This window comes from Triturus cristatus, chromosome 2_2 (genome assembly GCF_964204655.1).
Source record: "Triturus cristatus chromosome 2_2, aTriCri1.1, whole genome shotgun sequence".
In the NCBI taxonomy this organism is placed as follows: Eukaryota; Metazoa; Chordata; class Amphibia; order Caudata; family Salamandridae; genus Triturus; species Triturus cristatus.
The window spans coordinates 524,433,940-524,456,069 of record NC_140582.1 but is presented as its reverse complement, the minus strand read 5'-3'; the positions used below and the strand labels follow the sequence as shown (position 1 = coordinate 524,456,069).

Below are 22,130 nucleotides of genomic sequence, written 5' to 3'. Positions count from 1 at the left end.
CCTTCTTTCCACCTCCGCATCCTTCGAAGGAGGAAGAGAGGCTCCACCATCTAGACCCAAAAGGTGTGCTTTCCTTTTATCTGGATTGCACCAAGCAGTTCCGTGTGGATGACCAGCTCTTTGTGGGGTACGTGGGCACGAAGAAGGGTAGGGACGTACACGGGCGAACTATCTCCTGATGGGTCGTTTTGTGTACCAAAACCTGCTATTCTCTGGCGATGAAGGAGCCTCCAGTGGGGCTGTGCGTCTATTTTACCAGGGCGACCGCAGCCACTACTGCTTTGGGACGAGGTTTTCCTCTGAATGACATCTGTCAGGCAGCTACATGGGCATCGCTGCACACGTTCACCAAGCACTACTGCCTGGACAGTCAAGTCCGGAGAGACGGCTTCTTTGGCCGTTCTGTTCTCCAGGACTTCCTGGTGTGATCTTGGTTCGCAGACCCACCTCCGGGGTTGGTATTGCTGGGGTATTTATTCTAGGGTAAGGAATTTATAACTAACGTGTTTCTTTCAGATGAACAAGTTACTTACCTTCGGTAACAATATATCTGTACGCAACATTAGTTAGTTATAGATTCCTTACCGCCCCACCCATCCTCCCCGTTCTGCGAACTGATTTCTAGGGTTAAGGTTACTCTTTTATGGCCCTAGATTTGTGCACCAGTGGTCAGTGTCTTGCATGGCTCTGCGTTTCTGGTGCAGAAAGTTGTGTATAGTACGGACGTCAGCGTGCGAGGGCGGCGTCTAAGTAGCTGCCACAACGTCATACCGGCAACACGACGCCAACGACGAACGCGGAGCTGACCGACGCCACCTTCCGACACGCAGAGGTACTGCTGACAAAAAACTTTCCGGGTCCAGTCTGACGCCTGGGGGTAATTCTAAGGTAAGGAGTCTATAACTAACTAATGTTTCTTACAGATACATCGTTACCGAAGATAAGTAACTTGTTTGTTTGGCATAAAGGAGCAATTTGGGTTCAGTTCCTGGAGAATGGATGCTAAATACTATTTTGTACTGTTGGGTTTTAGTTGCTAGCAGTACCAAGACTAATAGGAAGAAGAGTAGCTATAAAGGACCCCATTGATGGGTGCCCCACTGGATCTGAAATTAGACCACCCTAAATCAATTGTTGTTGACTGCTGCCATGTGTGTCTGATAGGTACTGTATTCTCTGTATGAATTACTGTTTGAATACTGACTTTTTATAATGTTCTAAATAAGTAACAGCATTCCACTATGTCAAAAGCCTTCTCGGCGTCCAGAGATAGAGCCAGCATTCTTCACAGCCATATGCGATGGGAGAGGGTCCTCATATTATGACTGGAGGTTCTTGCTGGCACAGACTCTACCTATTTATAATGCATAAATAGGGGTATACATTTTTGTAATCTTTCTACCAGTATATTTGCAAGACTTTTCCATGTTTATCAAGGAACTAGGTCTGTAGCTGGTGCATTGGTACCGATCTTTGTCAGGTTGCAGGAGTAGAGATAGATTATCTCTGTTAAATTCTTTTATTGACCTCCCTTTCCCCTCCGCCGCTTTGAAGACATTGCAAAGTACTGCTGCAAGAATAGCCACTTTGATTTTGTAGAATTCTGTGGGAAAACCATAGTCTCTCAGGAGCCTACCCTAACGGCTTCAAAAATGTACTCCTCCATTGAATTCTCTTCCAATTCAGTGACTGCCTCATTGGACAGTCGGGGAAGGTGCAGATTGTGGAAGAAATAGACTTCCTCAGTTTTACTGCCGTCAGTTCATTCCAAGGTGTATAGCTGTTTAAAAACGTTGCCAAATTCTGTGTAGATCTCTACCAGGTTACAGAGTAAATATCCCCTTTTAGACTGCATAGCCAGAACCGAATTGGCAGAATCTTGCCGTTTAATTGCATTGCCAACAATCTTTCTTCCTTTTCCACTTGTTTTTATAGTTTAGGGTTTGCAAAGTGCTCTCTCATCCTGTGAGATAAATCGAGAATGAATATCAAATTTTGCTTTTAGTAGACACCTTAAAGTGCCAGGTTTGGTCAAAGTCCTGAGCCTCTTAACTTTATGCTCCAGAGGTTTTTGACCATGGGGCGATTGATTTTTGTGTATTACCGACTACCTCGTCGGTTGACCTCTCATATATGCCTTGCATGCGGATGAAAAAAATTGTGCTGAAAACATCAAGTGTTTGTTAAAATGCATGAAGTTTTTTTTTAACATCTGTTAGTTTTTTCTTCTCTTTAGGTTCCTTGAATTTTAAAGTAGGCAGCCTACGATTTTGGTTTGGTAGAGGAAGAAGATGCAAGTTAATAGTTGGGTGCAGTGTTGAATGGTCAGAAAAGTCATTATCCAGTATCTCACAGTCCTGTAATCTTGGCGAGACAGGCATCCTATATCATGAATTAATCAATCCAAACTTTTGTCCCATGCACACATGACAGAAATGTATACTGTCTGTCCCTTAGTTGCAGCAAGTGCAAGGGATCTGCGATAGAGTGGTCAGATAATAGATCCTAGAGTAATCTTCTGTCTGCCTCGCTACCAAAATCTGGAGAACCTGATTGGTCTTTGAATGGGTCTTGGATGATATTCCAGTCACTTCCGATCATAACCTTTGTGTGCCAAAATTCAATCAAAAGCCTGTTTGTCAGAAAGGAAGTCGAATTTGGTGCCACTAAGGGTATGAATAGAGCCTAGTATTACATATGAGGATTGTATCTGTAGTTTGGTAAAAAAGTATCTGCCCTTGAGTTCCAACCATTTGATAAACCTTCTCGCTGGCAGGTTCTTTTGCACCAGGATTGCAATTCCACCCTTTTTAGGTCTCGCCTGACCCAGCGCATGCGCTGGTCTGGCGAGACTTATTGAGAAGGCTCCAAAAAGTGCTACCAGGCCAGCCTAGAGCTACAGTTCATGTGCGTGGGCGCACGCGCAGCGCTTTACCGCGATTACTTTCACTTTCGCGGCCGCACAGCCGCTTTGATGTTTGATCGCGATCACTTTCACGGCCGCTTGGCATAGCCAATAGGTCTCGCTTTTGGGACCTTATAAGTATTTAGTTATGCAACTGTTGCATGGCTAAACACTTATAAGTCCCAAAGGCGAGACCTATTGGCTATGCCAATGCTTGTTATATTGTGTTCCAGAGATATATAGAGCGTGGACTAGCACAGTCTCAATGTAGTTTTGAGGACTGCATTTCAGAGACGTTTGTCTCCTGTGGGATAGGAACATCCGGTTTCTTTGCTGCTAAATACTTAAGGATCTTTTTCCGTTTAATTAAATGATTCAATCCATTGAAATTAAGTGAGAGCCCACTAAAATGCTGCATGGCTCGCAAGTCGTAACTACAGGTATTAATATGAGAAATTGGCTGACATAGCCAAAGTATTTGGAGAGAGTAAGTGTCTCTGGAAGATTTGAGATTGGTGTGTAAATAAAGGTAAGGTAACTGTGCAAGAAAAGATTGCAGACACTTGGTGATTTTTTGCTGCATCACTTTGATTTTTGCAGGTATCTATGACCCGTATCACCCTTGGTTATCATGCTATGTAGAAATATTTACACTATGAATGTATGAAGATGTCCTTTGCCGCGCGCTGTACTGCTTGCAGTGCCCACTTTGGACTCTGCATATTATGTTTTCTGTGTATATTTTCATTTCTGTATTTTTGCAAACGTAAAAAAAAATTCAAAAAATAAATAAAAAAAACTGTGCAAGAAAAGGAAGCAATCGAATTACTTTGAGTTATTATGGCAGGCCCAAGCTAGAACTTGCTGCTCAAAGATAAAGCACAAGCAGCTAAGAAGTTTTGCTTTCAGTGTTTTCTAATTTAGCTTTGGACATTTCGATACAGTGGAAATGAAACAAATTCTTAGTATGTTAGACCTTTTGAGCCAAAAGTAATATTGATTCTAGAGAGCGATGTACTTCTAAATTTGATTAACTTGAGGTAAAGTGCATGGAAATCAGAGACGTTTTAAGGCATGGGCAAAGTGGTCTCTGGCCCAGGGTCCCAGCTTCTCAAGGGGGCCCCCAGTCTTTCAGGGGGCACCCTGATAGAGTCAGGTCTGTTCTGCAAAGAGTCTTGCCCTGATGACCTTCAATAATTCTTAAACAGACCTTTTCATTTAATTTATTTTTTAAGTGGGTGATGTGTGAGAATCTATTGCAGTCATCAACAAGAAAGGTATGCTGTTCCCACAGGGCGGACAAAGAGGAGGAGGGATGGAGAGGATGGGGGGATCCTCCTAGTCGGTGACCCCCGTGGGACATTAGGATACCATACAGTGTTTGAAACACGTAGTGGCCCATCTTCACATTAATCGCTATACCACCGAGTGGATAGCCGGTATTTCCGACCAGTCATGGAGGATACCCCAGGATTAAGCTTCGATGAGGAAGCCATTGCCGATATTTTAAGAACAGCCTCCTCCCTCCTAGGGGCTGGGGCTGCAGTGGCCTCAGGGTCACCGTCCGACGACTGGGTATCATGCAGCACTCAAAAGAGAATGGTTAAAGGTCACTCTGCATGGGGCTCTCATGACAGAGTATTTACGAGCTAATATAGCGCCTCGGGGCCTCATTGTTAATATTCTGCCCAGAATCTTTCTGGAGGATGGGCCTTTTAAACAAGATTGGTGCCAAGTGTCTTGGAAGTGTACAAAAGACTTGCTAGTCCTTATTATCAACACTGAAAAGAGGTTGGCCGATGCGCTTCTGACCAGGATCTAGATAGCAGAAACTGCACTTAAATCCTCCATACCAAAAACAGCTTTTACTTCAAAGCGAACGGAAATTAACAATGAAATAGCTGAAAATAGGGAATATCTCCGCAAACAGAAGGTTACAAAACTACAGAAGGATGTAGCCAGGTTTGATAAGGAGAAAGTATATCCCTATCTTAAGGATGACTATGCTGCACCCAGAAACAGTTACTCCTCTGATGAAAGTTCAGACAACAGTAGTAGGTGGTCATCAAACAGTGACTCAAGCACTGGCAGCTGGGGTTCCCACAAACAGCGTAGACCTAACTACCAACCAAACCCTAACTATAACAGTAGCTCGGCTTTCCAAGGACCCATTGCACCACCCTGGTAGTACCCACTGTATCCTCAAGGTCCACCACAATACTTCCCCCCAGGAACAACCCCCCTTTTTTAGGCAGAGGCTGGGGCAGAGGAAGACGGCGACGAAGAGGAGCACAGAAGGGAGTCCTATGGGAAGACCAGACCCCCCACACGGTAGAGACCAGGAGCATGAGCAGGGGGAAAAGAGCCTGATTGTCAACCTTTCCATCAGAAACCTGAGTGTAACAGAGAAGAGGGTCCTAGAAAAAGGCCTGGGATTCGTCCCAACGCCTAAACTGGACAAGTTCAATGAGATGTGCGAGGTGCAAGCATTCTTTAGGAAGGTGCCCCTCAAGGCTTTCTTTCACGACAGGGCTTCCATTGACCCCGAGGACTCAGGCCTTAGCAACCCCTCCACTTTTACGCCTAATAACAGTATGGTCCCACCTGAAATCTTAACTTTTGAGAGGGCAGTACTCAAGGAGTTGTTGGGATCCACCAGGACCACTCAATTTCACAACCTTTCCAATGAAGATTGGGCTGCTGCCCAGGTTTTGGCTAACAACACCAGCATTACTATTAAACAGGCCGACAAAGGCGGAGCCACTGTTATTCAGAGTACTGCTGATTATGACAGGGAATGCAGACGTCAGCTAGGGAATGACCTACACTACACACCGCTATCAGTAGATCCTACGCCCAGGCTCAAATCTGAGATTGCCACTATGGTCCTCAAGGTCATTAACGGCTGGATCACTAAGAAGGAGGCGAACTTCCTCGTGACCAAAGAACCCAGAGTGCCCTACTTCTATACCCTCCCTAAGATTCATAAGAACATGACACTGGTCCCAGGGAGGCCGATAGTATCAGGGATAGGGTCATTACTGGACCCACTGTCCAGGTTCTGTGACCACTTTCTGCAGCCCCTGGTGAGGAAAATACCATCTTTTGTACAGGACACTACCGATGTCCTTCGCATCATTGAAAACACTATCCTTGAAGAGGTCAACCTCCTGCTAACACTCGACGTGGAAGCGTTTTATACGAACATTCCACAGCAGGCTACCCTGGAGGCTGTCGAGGCAAGCCTGCTCAAGGAAGATTGGGACTCGCCAACCCCGGGTCATTCATAATGGGGTGCGCCTCTATAGCACTAACGGAGAATTACTTTGAATATGAGAAGCAACTATTCCACCAGTCCCAGGGTACTTCCATGGGAAGCACCTTCGCCCCAAGCGTGGCCTGCCTATACATGGCTACGTTAGAAGAGGATGTCATCATGAACCCCACCAATCCATATAGGACCAATCTGACACTATGGAAGAGGTTCATTGATGACATCCTCGTCTTTTGGAAAGGAGACAAGGCAACGTGTGAGGCATTCTGCCAATGGATCAACACCCATAATTCCTTTCTCAAGTTTACCCACACCATCTCTGACACCAGTATCCCCTTCCTGGATCTGAGGATAAGACTGGATAATGAGGGGTTGAGTATGACCCTCTACAGGAAGGACTCAGACAGAAACAGCCTTCTCTCACATGAGTCACCACCCAATGACACTCAGGAATAACTTACCATTTGTCCAGTTCCTCCGTATCAGGAGGAACTGTAGCACCCTGACCGACTACAAATCGGAGGCTCAACAACTACAACTGAACCTTAAGGAGAGGGGCTATCCAGCACGGCAGGTTAGGAACTCCTATAAGAGGGCCATGAACAACCCACGGGAATCCTTACTGCAGGTCACCACCAGAGAACAGACTGAAGTCCTCGTGCGTTACCTCGTTCACACCACGTTCTACCCAATTCAAGAGAATTATTAACAAGCACTGGGGTATAGTCAACACAGGTGAACTACACCTCCCTAGACCCAGGTTTGCTTTTAAACACACTCAAAATCTAAAAGACATTCTGATACACACCAGACCAAGGGCCAAGGAACAACTGACACAGAGGACCCTATGGGATCTCTCTCCTGTAACAGGACATTACCCCTGTGGGTCCTGTTCGCTGTGCCAACAAACTAAAGCAGTGAAGGACGTCCCACTGACAGACACGTTCACATGGAAGCTTATGAGGTACACCAACTGCAGCACACAGAAGTGTATTTACATGCTGACATGTCCCTGTGGCAAGAGGTATATAGGGATGACAATGAGGGCCGTGAAGTTGCGCATCACGGAACACAAAAGCAATGTGAGATGCATGAAAACCACCACCAGACTATACACGCACTACAAGGACCTTAATCACCCTGCAGAGTCCCTTACATGGGCTTGTTTTAGAAGCACATCCCAGTATCACACAGCGGGCTCTTTTCAGGTTAGAACAGAGATGGGTGCACCGCCTCTCGACAAGCCTTCATGGCTTGAATGATGATATCCCATGGGCCTGCGTGGTAGGAAGCTGACGCACCAGTACAACACATCTTTACAGTGGTACAGTATTGAACATGCACACCAGAGTGACAGGGACCATGACCACCAGGACTGCCCACCAGTGATTATGCACACCAGAGTAGCTAGGACTGTGACCATCAGTACTGCTACATTTAGGATGTGCAAACCCCAGGGTGCAGCAACTACCATACTGCTGTCCTTGCACATGAGCTCCACGTTGCTTAACTGCCCAAATTGGTTTGAGGGAACAACAGCGCACTCAGCACGCCGCTACTGACTCTAGTGGGAGCTCGAGCATACTAGTGACAATGAGGATCAGCTCTACATCATGTATTACTTATGATCCCTAGGGTGCTGACACTAAAGTACTTCTGGCCTTGTACGTGACATCCATTCAGCTTACCGGCCCATGGGGGTGTTGAAAATCAATTACGCTCCTGACACGCCACTACTAAGGGAGAGGGTACTTACCGGTAGTAAATATTAATATATTGACACACCTAGGGAGATACCAAGAGGGCACCACTTATTGCAGCACATCGAGACTGGGTTCATGCCCGCTTTATTATGGTCATGCAATGGCGCCTAGTACGCTCGCGAATACCAACCAGACTGCAAGCCCCAATTAGACTTATGTACACTGTAAGATGGCCACCTCGTTTTCCGGACTTTGACATCTTGCGTGATCCTGTGACTCGTATACAGGCTACTCCCACCCTACACCATGTGACGCTATATGGCATGACGTCACCCTTTGACGCGGGAGGCCGCGGGGAACCCGAATTTGCCTTTAGAATCGGTGCTTGGCTGGCACAGGGGGCATCCGGTTCGTCGGGTGGCTCCACGCGTGGGAGGTGAAGCAGCGCACGTCCAAAGCAGACAGGTGAGTGAGGGCGCTGTTTGGTGGGGTTTAACGGGTGAACCTTGAGTGCTACACGGACCGATTGGGTCCTGTCACAGGGGGAGGGAAATGCTCTTCCTACCCTTCTCACCCATCCAAGCGCCAGCGGTTGTTCGCGTGACTCCCCGGTCTCCTCCGCGTCTGGCGGTAGCCCCAGAGGAGGTCCGCCACCTCGCTTACTTTGCCCGTGACTGAGGTGGTTAAAGCCCTTGGGCGCCGCAAACCGTGGGGGCATCCGTGGGGGCGACCAGCTCCCACTTGGCCAGGGGCATGGCACGGGAATTGATGGAGCAAGCCCCCTCCCCCTACCCCCTGTCTGCACGGACACCTCTCGCAGCCGTACCCCGGGGCACATATGAGAAAAGGGAGCCAACTTTTTCAGGGCTGCTTAGCCCATGTCTAACCCCTATCCTCTCCTTACTCCGGGACCATTAGGACACTGACACTCGGGTGTCAGCAGCCCCGACGATTGCCGTATGGAGTGAGTACTTGCCACTAGCTAGGTGAGTCTCCGCTTGCTAATTGGCACTATTTGTTTTAGGAAGACTTTAGAATGATTTATCATGCTAGTAGCTACGCATATACATTTCTCTTTTGAGGTTACTTTCAAGCCTGGTCCCATGACTATTTTTACTAGAGAGAATGTTTTAAGGTTTTTAACTCACCCAGTTGTCTAGTATGTCCTTTTTAACAGGGATCACACCAGGATCCTATATTGGTCACGGAACGGACACCAGAGTGAAGGGGTTGAAGGAACGCCTACTTTCAGTGTACTAGATAGACCTCTCTAGTAACTGTCTCCTGTCTCTTCATGTCATACCCTATGTACAGGTTACCACTAGGATTGACGGGAGCTCTTGCTCACATCCATGGAGTGTGGTAGGTAGGAGCATTGTCGCCCACCACCCCCACCACGTGTAGATAGTTTTTGAATAGAATAGGTCCTGATGAAATGCCATGGATCAGTATAGACCGCTATGCATGAAACATGTCGACCACTTCACATGAGTTGAGCTGAGCTTCATTGGACCATTGAGCCAGAACAAAGCTACTCAGTTTGTTTTTAAGAAGGTGGATTACCATTCCAATAAAGGGTTTTTGTGGACTGTCCAACCTTTTTTAACATCACTCACTTGCACCACATCTACACTGTTTTTTAGGGCCCTCACAGCCACGCACCAAACGGCAGGAACTAAAGATCTCCGCTAAAGAGCCCTGTTTCGGGTGCCCGTCGGGCATTGCAGCGCCGGCCCGACGAGGAGCAAGTCCATATGATGAAGCATGACACCTAGCTTGCTGGGTGTGTGAGGACTCTAGTTCCGAGTAGAAGGATCCCCCCATCCTCTATCCCTCCTTCTCTTTGTCCGCCCTGTGGGAACAGCATACCTTTCTTGTTGATGACTGTTTTAGGGCACGTATGCTGGACCCCTTATAAATCCCTGGAGTCCCCCTATTTTGTCTGAGAATCTATTGCAGACATTTTGCAGTAAAATGTGTTTGTTTCATGAAACGCGCGTAAAAGATTTTTTGGGGATCCAAGCAGGACTTCACATATGAGAAATAGTAGGGTGTCATAGAGATTATTTGCAGTAATGTTAGTGAACTGCTGTTACAATATTGAATACACACGTCACTATCCCCGAATATGAGATGTAAAAATATTTAACATTTGGACCTGTGTTACTGTGCACTGACAGTGGCCTGGCCAAAGGGGGTATTGAAGAGCTGAAATTAAATCATAAATTCAAAGCTGTTCCGAGCAGGGGCCCCCAAAATACGTTTGACCCAGGACCCCCAAATCTTCAAGATGTCCCTAAGCTTTAGTTTCACCAATACATGTGCAGTATTTTGCATTGGTTTGGAAAAATGCTTAATGGGTGACCGGTGGTGAAAGTTGAAGGTTAAAGAGTGAGGGCACAGGTGCCAGGAGTACCCAATAAAGAATTGATCCATGGTGAGAATGAAAATGACCGTCACTCTTAACATGTTTCCACTTTAACTGCTTATGCAACGTATACCTGCCGCTGAGTGCATCATCTTATTAAAATGCTCATGGTATTGCCTAACTAATAAAACAGGGCGGTTTATGATCGTCTACTGGCGAGACATCTCCGTGTTTTGTTTGAGGTAGACGTCAGGCAGGCAACTACATAGTTTTTTTTTTGGAAAGCGGAAAGGTGTGTAACTATATATGTTTCTGAAGGGTTTCTGACCAGAAGGGGAAAGCTAATTGTCTTGAAATTGATGGCTTCCTGTGGCTCCAGGGAAAGGTGATTAGGGCCAGCGTGGACGGAGTGTGGGAGTTAGGGGAGCCGAGGATATCAGGAGCAGACGTATGATGAAGCACTGTAAAGTTTACATATCGGAAAAAAATGCTATTTCCAAAATTTAAAGGTGTTTGTTTATGTTTTAGCAATTTGAAGGCTGGACTAAAAACTGAAAATATCCATTACTGGTTTAGGGAGTTTAGACTGCACGAGATCCGTTCCAATTAGAGCTGGTGATGAAAATCGTAACTCTGTCTTGCTTTGCTTACTGTGACATGTTTAGTGTTATGGTTGCTGAACATGTTGCGATGAAGGCTGACATTGTATGTATTTGCGTCACCTTTGACTGTTTTAAATTACACATACTACGTTTTCTGGTTTTCCTTACAGCTATACAAAGAGCAACTCTTCTTTCAAAGTTGGTATGCTCCCCACTTACATGGCGGGGTCATTTTAAAGATTGTGCAAGACGCTGAAAGTTTAGTTCATATCTGGCTGCTCTCATTAATTTCAGCAGCCACTGCCCACAACTTGTATTTCGTGAAATGTTAGCATTTGAAATAAAATATTAAAGTGACCAATTAAGTGGCATGGGCATGTTTCTTCCTCTCCTAACTGGTGCTGTTCTGGGATGGTGCTGTGCTAGTGTTGTTGCTTTTCATTGTGCCCTATTGTTCTAGCAGTATCTTGGACAGCGTTAACAAGTAGTGCTTTCTAGAATAATGCCACCCTAGGTCAAGGTCATGGAAAATGTATGCATGTGGGCCACGAAGAGTACAAACATATTGTCATTGATGTTTAATGCCATGAACTGTAGGTTGGTCTTAGGCTATGCCCCGTGCCCATGTTACTGGGCTATTGAGGACCAGAAACTGGCCTTGCCCATTAAGGATGCTCATACTTACTGCAGGCCAGCAGCTATCGGGGACAAGGCGTGGCCTGTGCTTCGAATTGATGCATCTTAGGATATGACCATGTCCAGGCAACAGAGCATTTTCTGTGACCACTGGAGTCAAAGCATGGGTAACATGTTGAAAGCCTATCTCCGAATAAATTACTCTGATAAGTAATAATCTAGTGTTTGAGTCATTGATTCAAATCATGTTGTGTTATAAAGAAAATACATTTTTATACTATTATACTTTATTTACTTCAAATATTCCAACAGTGTGCTTAGAGGCAAGCGATTGTTGTATACTTAGCAAGTATTGTAGCATATACAAAATGAATTGCGGTCATGTGCCCGACGCACTCATTCACATTTCTTTTTTCATAACATGATGCATTGTTGTACAAATTTCAAATAACTTGGCATCTGATGTAGTGCGTGTTTTCCACTATTATATAGTACTGAGCCACCGTATCATTTAAATATTAGTCATTTATGGAATCAATTCTCATGGAGGGTGTATTAGGAGACACAGTTCTCCAGTTGACCTTTTGACAATTCTTTTCAGGTATAGCAAAGTATTTAAATTATGAGTTGCCACTCATAATACCATAAACACATGTAAATGTATTTCTAATCTTTTTAGCTAAAAACAAACCTCAAAGAACCTCGGAGGTAATACTAGATTCCTTTAATTTAAATAGTGTATCCTTTATTTTTTCTCCTACCAAGACTGGCCTAAATACTGCCTTACCAATCCCAGTCCAAAAGGGATATGCATGACTCTTGCTCTGTAACCTCTCTTATTCATACTGTCACCCTGTTCTCAGAGCCTATGTCTGTCTTGCTCTCTTAGTGATTACTAAATAGCTAAGATTCTGTCTATAAAGACATGATGGTCGTGGTGGTAAGAACTCAGTCTAGAGCTATCAGTAACAGAGTTGCTGAGTATTTTTTTTTTTTTTTTAAATGTGTTTATAGAGAAGTAACGATTGGCGTACATCACTCAGCATAAAATACTTTTACGAAACAGTCAGAGGCATACATTAATGAGAATACAAGTCCGTATAAACAAGACGGGTCATTCTTCACAGCAATAGTAGTTATATTCAGCCCAGTACCTCCCATTATTCTTGGTAGCGTCTGTTTGGTTCTTTCTTACCAATCTGCACTGATTAGTCGCTATCGTCCGACATCTGCTCAGGCGGGGTGCCTCACAAATATCGCCCTGATAATGATTCCACTTGCCCCATATTCGTGTCCATTTCTTGGGGCAGCCTCTGTGGATGTAGACAACCTTCTCGGTTACCATCGTATGGTCCATGTCGCGACACCACTGCTGTGATGTCGGGGACTGTTCGGCACCCCAAAGCTGAGCTATGTTCCTTTTGGCCCGCGTCATTCCTAATGTGACCCAGTCGTTGATGAGTATTTCAACTTTAGGACTCGCACTTTGGACTCAAGCATGCAGAAAAAAATCTTAGAAATACATGCGATTATTCCATTGCACATATTGGCATAAACCATTTTCTGATACAATATGTTGAACATTGCTAAACGAACAAGTAAAGTTCTGAAGTGGGCTTGTACTTCATCAATGAGTGATAATTTGGCATCTTTCAAATGTTCCGCGTTATGAGCCCTCCTTGATTGAAGTAGCTGCTTAACGTTTTAAAGTAAATTCCCGAGAGCCTCCTGGCATTAAAGACTTCTGATGTAAAATGTGGTCGTTCGCTAACAGTTTGCTTTGCAGCACATTTAAATATGAACTGATTTTTGCTTGGGGACAAAGGCTTGCCATAGAGCTTATCATTTTGGCTCATATTGCTAATACCAGATTAAAAACCTCTATTTTTACTATCACCAATAAACTAGTAAATATATAATGAGCCAAGGGTTCCATGTTTGAATGTCATCTTTTTGTCCTTTCAGATGAATCTGCCACACCCCGAGCTATACTGACGGGTCACGACTGTGAGATAACCTGCGCCACAGTATGTGCTGAGCTAGGACTGGTGATCAGTGGTTCCAAAGGTAATGTTTTTCAATACTCAGAGCAATTAACCACTTGTGCAACTTGTATTGTGTAAACATTTTATGCGGTTTTGTATATTATTGTGTTTTAATTGCATTTGTGTAGCGCCACCCCCGACGAGGCGTCGAAGCGCTTTTTCGGCGAGTAATTATGTCTCCAGATGACACATTGGAAACTGCATGGGCAAAATAAGAGCCACCCCTGCCCCAGCCTGGTTAGTTGGTACTGCTAGCTCTTTGAGGGCCGCAGGGCAGCCCTACTGCGTGCTCTGGTGGGTGAAGTCTTGCAGATGTACAGAGTGAATCTCGGCGTCGGAAACAGTTTAGTTTGAACAGTTTTGTAATTAAAATTAGGTAACAATTAATTTTAGGCAGCTCGACCTATTTAATTTCTTTCATCCTCTTTACAGAATGTATTACTTTCCCGATGCCAAACCGACACAGGATGTTAGTGTTGTTGAACAATAAAACACTTACCCCTCGAAAATGCCGTAGCTAACCGCACAAAGTTAAATGCTTTTGAAAAGGGGTCCGTTCAAGTTAGCTGGGCTGATGTTAGGTCATGTATTTCTCAGATGTAAATATCATTTAGGCATATACCCTGCAGGGATGGCATTTCCCTCATATTGCCTGGGTAAAATGTGTTATTTTACTTGAAGCACTCCATATAATACCTAGCTGTAGATCAGTGGGCAAAGATTATCCTTCATTAGTGCACAGAAGAGGTCATTGTTCTGAGTTACATAAAGATCATCTACTTAAATCATTTTCAGCCATTACATTTTGGACAGCACACTAATAGAGAGATTTGAAGGTCTGATAATATTGTGTCCTGGAGAATTGTGTAATTGCTCAGCCTTAATTCTCGTCTCCTGCTGTGTTCGTTCTGGGGCAGTGTCTCCCCCCTCCAACCCTCCCCCTGTATGTGGGCTTATAAAGGCATATAAAGCAGCAAACATGACCAATGCTACACTCATATTTTTATTTTCCTGTGTGTGGCTTATACACTAGATGAGATTAAGCATTTTATCAAACTGTGGTAAATATTGGCTACAATCTAAAACCAGCTGTGTAAAGCCGAATACTTTTTTTTTATTTTTATAAATATGTTTATTGATTTTCCAAACAAAGGAGCATTAGGAGAGTGCGGGATTCTGTGAAGCAAGTGGAACAAACAACCCCCCCAAAGGCATTCAATGCCGGCCACAAAGCAGCCAGGAGCGGAGCTGTGAGCAGGTCATCATACACAACCCAGGAAACTGGGAACTAAAATTGGCACAGCAAGGCTGGGCGTCTACAGAAGATCCGGGTGGGACATTAGATAGGTGGTAAGTGATGCCCAAAAGTCCTTGGGGCGGGAGACCTCAGGTAATTCCTCCTCATATAGCTGCAGCTGCGTCCTGCAGTAGCTCAAGTCACGAAGCCACTTCTGCACTGTAGGTACCGTCTTTGCCCCCCAGCATTGTGCAACTGCTCTTTTCGCAAACAGTGTGGCTATCTCAACAAATCGTCTGTGGCAGGGCTTGAGACGCTGCACGTAGCCCAGCAAACACAACTCCGGCACGCAGCACACTGGTTCCGACACCATATCAGCGAGCATTCGTGTCACATCCGTCCAGAAAGCAAACACATCCGCGCACAACCAAGCCAAGTGCAGGAAATCAGTGTCTGACATACCACAGCGCACACAATTAGCAGTCTCACGCAAACCGTATCTATGGAGCTGTGAGGGGGAATAGTATACTTGATGGAGAAACTTGAAGTGAATAATTCTGAGATTGCAGTTAGAGGTGAGGCGACCTGTGAGTTGACAACATGCCGTCCAGACCTCCGGAGCTAAAGGCGCAACCAGCGTGTCCTGCCAGCGTAAAAGGGAGGGGTGATCACCCTGATCCCGCTCACGTAAGGAAGCGTTATAGAGTTTAGTAATGAGCCCCTTCCGTCCCGCGCCCACCAGCATCACCTGCAATGCCCGTAGTGTACTGGGCTCCTCAGGATACGATGGGTACACGGCACTCCTGGCCTGCCGCACACAAACGTATGTGAAGCCCAGCATAAAGCCGCGGCTCTGGCCACCCTGAACCTCTTGCAACGTTTTAAAGCGGCCATCCTTATACAGGTGCCCAAGTCGGGTCACACTTGCCGCAGCTAGCTCACGTAAGGCAGAAGCCTGCCGCGGAGATGTCCGGGTGAGAAGCAATGGGGCGTAAAGGAGCATATATATATATATATACGGAAGATCAGCCCGGGAAGCCAGCGCACGCCAAGCCGTGCAGAGGGCAGGATTAATCTCCGTCCGCGGGCCGCCAGAGCCCCCAGATAAGGTCATTGCCTGCAGCGGTGTTGGCAGAACGGCATCAGCCTCTATAGCCACATGGGGCTGAAAGCTTTTGGGAAAATGCCAATAGTGCGCAAACTGGGCTTGCGCACACAGATAATATAGGCGAAAGTCAGGAGCCTCAAAGCCGCCGCGTTCAAAGGGTTGAACCAAGAGATCCCACCGGCAACGAGGTTTTTTGCCACCCCAGACAAATGTGAGAAGTGCCGCTTGAAGGGTGCGAAACAGAGCCACATTCAATTTAATAGGGATGTTCACAAAGAAGTAAAGCAATTTCGGAAGAAACGCCATCTTCACAACCGCTAATCAATCGGCTAATGACATGGGTAAATGTGTCCAGCGCTCAGCCTGTTCCAGGACGCGCGTGACAGCCAGACCGTAATTCTCTGTGATAACCACGCCCGGGTCCCTATGAATCCACACTCCGAAATATTTCACGGGATCAGACGTCCAGGCCAGGGGGTAGTCCATCTCCACTTTTCTCGTACGAGCAGTGAGGGGGAACACTACAGATTTCGACCAATTAATGCCAAGGCCAGAAAATTGCTCGAAGTGGACATACTCCCGGAGCAGCGCCGACAGATACACAGCCGGCTCACGGACATAGATTAGCATGTCGTCCGCATATGACTATCAAGGGACGTTGCCGGAACCGTAAAGCAGCATCCGTATGTCGCTGCCGTAGCTTGCAGGCAAGGGGCTCAAGGGCCAGAGAGAACAGCATGAGGGACAAAGGACAGCCCTGCCGAGTGCCACGTTCGATAGGGAACAGGGAGGACACCCATCCATTCACCCGAACCCTCGCCACAGGGTCAGAGTAGTAGAGAACACAAAGCCATTGTAAGAAGAAGGGGGAAAACCCATCCTAGTCAGGACCGTGAACATGAACGGCCATTGCAGAGAGTCAAAGGCTTTTGCTGCTTCGAGCAGCACAGCCACCGCCTGGAAATCAGGTTCGAAATAATGTAGAGTGGAGAATAATGTACACAAATTGTGAGTTGTGGATCGCTCAGCTACGAAGCCAGATTGATCCGGTAAAACCAGAAGGGGCACCAACAGCTGCATCCTCATGGCTACCATTTTGGCCAGGATTTTCGCGTCAATGTTAATGATGGAGAGCGGCCGATATGAGCCACAATGATTCGGAGGCTTGTCAGGTTTCAATAAGGTGACTATGAGAGCCTCACGGAGGGAGGACGGCAGAGACCCCTTTTCATGTGCCTCGGCATAGACTTCTAAAAGCCGTGGAGCCAGAGATGAAGCGTAGGCCTTGTAAAATTCGCTGGGCAGGCCGTCAGGCCCAGCAGCCTTACCAGTAGGGAGAGCCATTATGGCTTCTTTAACATCCTCCTCATAAAACGGCAGCATTAAATACTCTCGATGAGAGTTGGATAACCACCCCAGCGCGACATCCTCCAGGTAATCATCTATCTCAGCAGTCGACGGGGAGCAGCGGGCAGCATAAAGTCAGGTATACAACCGCAGCACAATATCGCAGAGCTCCGGCGTCGAGTGATGAGCCTCGCCATCTTCATCCAGTAGTTCTTTAATAGGTACCTGACAGCGTGGCTTTGCCAATTTTCGAGCGAGGGAATGGCTGGGGCAGCCCCCCTCGCCATAGTACCGTGCTGTTGTCCGCTGCGTGGAGTGTAGTAACTCGTGATCTACAGCATCATTATGCTCCGAGACTAAAGCCCTGATGGCAGCCAACTTATCAGGGGAGGGAGCAGCATCATCGGCGCGTTCCAGCGCTGAAATATCTGAGGCCAATTTTGCAATTCTTCTATGAAGATCACGCCGGACGCCAGCCTGAGCCCCGATACAAACCCCCCTGATAGTAACTTTGAAGACCTCCCACAGCACGCCCACGCTCTCCACAGGCACCTCATTCTCCATAAAATAATTGCTAATCGCCTCTGCAACTGTCTGCCTAAAAACCTGGTCCGTGAGCTCCGAAGGCTGGAGCCGCCAGGCAAAGGACGGGTGCACGCAGGTGGGAATTTGTACCGCCAGGATCACAGGCGAATGATCAGACAGAGTGCGTGCCTCATGCGTCACCCCACGCGCCCAGGCACCAACCAACGTCGACACAAGCCAATAATCAATGCGAGACCAGGAGCCATGGACAGAGGAGACAAATGTACTCTCCCTGGACCTAGGATGGAGAGATCGCTAAATATCACAAAGGTGGCCTGCATCCAATAAGCTCACCAGCACCTCCGCCGCATGTTTGGTACGCGACTCGCCACAGCCCCCTCTGTCCACTGCCGCATCTAAGCAAACATTGAAATCCCCACCCCAAATTATGGCTGCTGACGTGAAGGAGGAGATCCTGCGCCACACATCCAGATAAAAGGAGGGGTCATCAACATTAGGGCCGTACACATTTACCAGAAGCACACTCCGACCACCAAGATGCTCATGCAGTTACACCACTCGTCCACAGTCATCGGTGTCCGCACGAATCATAGTAAAAGGGACTCCTCTTTTGATCAGAATCAGGACACCCCTTAAATAGGTAGAATAGGATGAAGCGACCCTCACACTCGCCCAGCATGCCCCCACTCTCGTCGCAGATTCCGGCGTCAGATGTGTCTCCTGTAGGAGAGCTATATGTACCCCCATCCGATCTAGTCCGGCAAACACCGAACGTATCTTCTTAGGGGTGTTTAGTCCATGCACGTTCCAGGTTACCAGCTTAATGACGTCAGCCATCACAAAATAGCAAGCTCACGATGATGGTGTGCCAGTGTGACCACCGCAAAGACGCCACTACACATATACCCGCAGATCAAAATACTCAGTATAGCTAGCAGACTGCCTGCTCCACCAAAATAAACACCCACCTGCCCTAGCTCCAGAGTACCCCAACAAGTCAATTCGATCCCAAACCTACCCCCCCACCATCAGAAGAAACAAACAGAACTCCATAAATATATGGAAAGCAGCTCGCAAGGATCCAAAGCACAAGGATGTTTCAGGGCCCATACCCAGCAAGCCACAACGATAGAGCAGCCAATAGCCGCTGCGCACACATGAAAAGTCATGGAAGCCACCCCCTAGAACAAGCCCACAACCCCCCTCCCACTTCAGCATGCCCAACTTGCCAAAGCCATCCCCACCCCTCAAACATGAACCCCACAATGCACAACCGACAAAGCATATACTTTGGGGTACACCCATACAGAGGAGCGCTAGAGAGATGCATACCCCTCACAGGTAGAAGGGTGGCTAATCAGTACTATATTCTGCGTTCCAGAAACCCAGTAATAAAGCGAGAGCGAGAAATAGATGCCCCGTCCAATGCATATAACGGGAGCTAACATCGCCCAGTAGCACCATTCCCGTGAGTGAATGGCAGCCCTAAACCCCTCTCATCCTCCCAGTAACCAAAGTGTTCAACCCCAGCGCTCTCGTGCCTTCCTGGCCAGCCCCATCGGCGCCTACTACAGTTCCTCATCTCCAGTGTCAGGCCGAAGCTGTGATCTGCGACGCTTCAATTGTTTAGCGTGTTCCATGGCGGCTTTCGGATTCGTGAAAATTTTGGAATCCCGTTCCTGGCCTATGCGCAGGCGAGCCGGATACAACATGGCGAAGGGGATGCGTTCCACATGTAGGAGCTTCTTTACCGCCCCAAACTCCCTACGGGCAGCCTGAACTGCGACCGTAAAATCGGGAAAGAAGGCAAGAGTGCTCCCCTGGTGCTCGATGGTGCCCCTCTCCCGTGCCATGCGCAGAACAGTATCCCTGTCCCGATAGTTCAGAATGCGGGCATTGATAGGGCGGGGCGGGGGCACGAGTTCTAGCTGCCAGCGAGCGGTGGGCCCGCTCGACAATGAACATAGTGGAAAGAGACTCAACACCAAAAATGTCCTTTATAAGATTCTCAACATAAATATCCATCCGCCCAGTATTGGTCGACTCCGGCAGGCCGGCAATACGAAGATTGTTGCGCCGAGACCTGGCCTCTAAATCCTCGTTCTTGGCTTGGATTACGGAGAGTACTTTTTCCATATTCAAAGTCTTGCCAGACACCTCAGTTAGGCCATCCTCCGCGGTGGAGATCCGTTGCTCGATCTCCCCCATTCTGGTATTCTGTTTAGAGAGTTGAGATGACATCTGATCTAAGCGCTGATTGACAGCTGCCATCGTGCACTCGATCGCCTGAAGGCTCTTTTGCATAGCCATGAGGGTCACCTCCAGCATGGACGGGCCCTCCGCGCCCCCCGGGGCATCCGCCTCCGAGTCCGTCGTGGCCTTCTGCAGCGATTTGCCCGGTTTACGTGCTTCAAAAGTGAGGCGGGTCTGGGCCTTGTCCGTCCTCCCCATGGTGAGCAGAAGTCGGGGGAAACGCCTATGGCGGAGCGCCGCAAACCTCTAGCTAGACCAGGGAATGGGTGTGATCAACAGTGAGGGTAAGACCCAAGACGCCGGCCACCCACAGCAATCAAGGGAGCCAATTGACCACAGCAGATTTGACGGGACGGTGCCACCACGTCACAGCAGGCCTTAGAGATCTTCAGAAGAGCTTCAATTAAGAAACAGCCAGCACAACAGTTCACCGCCCCCCCTCCAGCACGGACAGAAAGGAGGAAGTAGGCCAGGAGATACACACAGCAGGCGCCCGGCGGGCCCTAGCGCAACCAGCCCCTCCAAGGAGGAATATAGTAGCTCACGTCGTCCACAGCAGGCAGCAACACATGCAGGGACACACTGTGTGGCGAGTCAGCAAGTCGCGGGCCGCAGCTCAGCACCAAAGACCACACCCGCACTTCAGGACAGGTCCAAGCAGAGCCACCACCCACTCACCGCAGCCCACCCCCGGCCAGTGAAGTCTTTAATGGCACCGACGCAGGCTCCGCACCGGACCCCCAGCGCTCCGCAGGTTCCCGCCTTCCGGACCGATACCGGAGCTAGGCCCTCCAGCAATGTCCAACACGTGCCACAGTATACGGCAGCTCCGGAGCCCGCACAGCAATCTCAAGGCCCCCCAGCACTCCTCGCGAGGATCCGGAGAAGGGGACCAGTCGCTGCCCATTGCTACCACAGCTCGGTGAAACAGCCGCTGAGCAGGGACGCCATTTGCAAGCCAGGCACAGCAGGTCAGGCAGCGGCCTAATCTTTGCGGCAGAGAAGATCCAGCATCGAAGGGGCCTCAGGGCCCATGGGGAAGACAGCTCCCAATATCCGCTCGCCCAGCTGTCAAGATGCCTCGCCGCAGGGCCCCAGCCCCCTACGAGTGCAGCAGGGACACAGGGCGGGCGCAGCACAGACAGCGCAGCTGCAAAGACCTGGCCCGCCAGCCAGGGTCGGCTCTCCCGCAGGCGCCCAGTTCTCCAACCAGTCGGCCTCACCGCAAACCAGGATCGCCGCTGAGCCCACCATCAGCACAGCCGGGGTGCCATCATCAGACCTCTGCAACCGCCATCTTCTTGGCTGACATAGGCCGACCAGTCGAAGGAAAAAATCAGCCGTTCTAGCAGGCACCAGTAGCCGACAAGGCCGCCAGCATGATGCAGGGGCAATCCGCTGGACAAGGCAGGTAAGAAACAACCGGGATGAAGCCGCAGTTCCAAGGATAATAGGCGGATGATCGATTAGCCGGCAGCGCTGCACTAAAGTGCGGCCATCTTGCCCGGTTCCCTCTAGCGCCCCACCCGTAAAGCCGAATACTTAAAGCCAATTACAAAATAGGTTGTCATGTAAATGTATCTGTCGCGGCTGTCTTCAATAGACATTTATAAATAAACAAAACTTATCCAGTTAAAAGTTTTAGCTGAGAGTTTCATTCAAGTTTTGTGTTATATGCGCACGTAACACAAACGCTGAAAATCTTATTGGGCTCACAGTCTTTTTCTCTTGGTAATGATTGGAGTATCAGTAATCCATTCAGTTAAATGATACGTTGGAAATTACTCTAAGACCTCATGATTGTAAAAACTGCATACAGAATTACAGTTTTTATAATGGAAAGACTGTGTCTAGTGTATTTATGCCAAACCTAGCATATGCAAGTCTAAACAGATAATAAAATACCAGGTAGCTCCTGTGTTTGGTGTTCTATGCTATCATTTCTGATGGATACTTCTAACCAGTGTCCTCACCTTGTGCCAGACTGGATACAGAAACTGAAAAAGCAGAGATCCTGCACGCCGGTAGTTGGAGCCTTGCAGCACTACACCAAAGTAGTCCTCCTCCTATAAGTGCCACCCAAGCATGCCGACATCAGTTCCTTTC

The 22,130-nt window shown here is 47.8% G+C and overlaps 1 protein-coding gene across 3 annotated transcripts in view; it reads left to right on the top strand.

Annotated features, from left to right (window-relative positions):
- LRBA (LPS responsive beige-like anchor protein) overlaps positions 1-22,130 on the top strand; it is a 2,426,603-nt gene that overhangs the window by 2,286,749 nt on the left and 117,724 nt on the right. For all 3 annotated transcript variants that reach the window (XM_085641653.1, XM_085641654.1, XM_085641652.1), the window contains exon 54: positions 13,454-13,555. In XM_085641653.1, the coding sequence (XP_085497779.1) occupies positions 13,454-13,555 (102 nt within the window). The remainder of the gene's footprint in view (positions 1-13,453; positions 13,556-22,130) is intronic.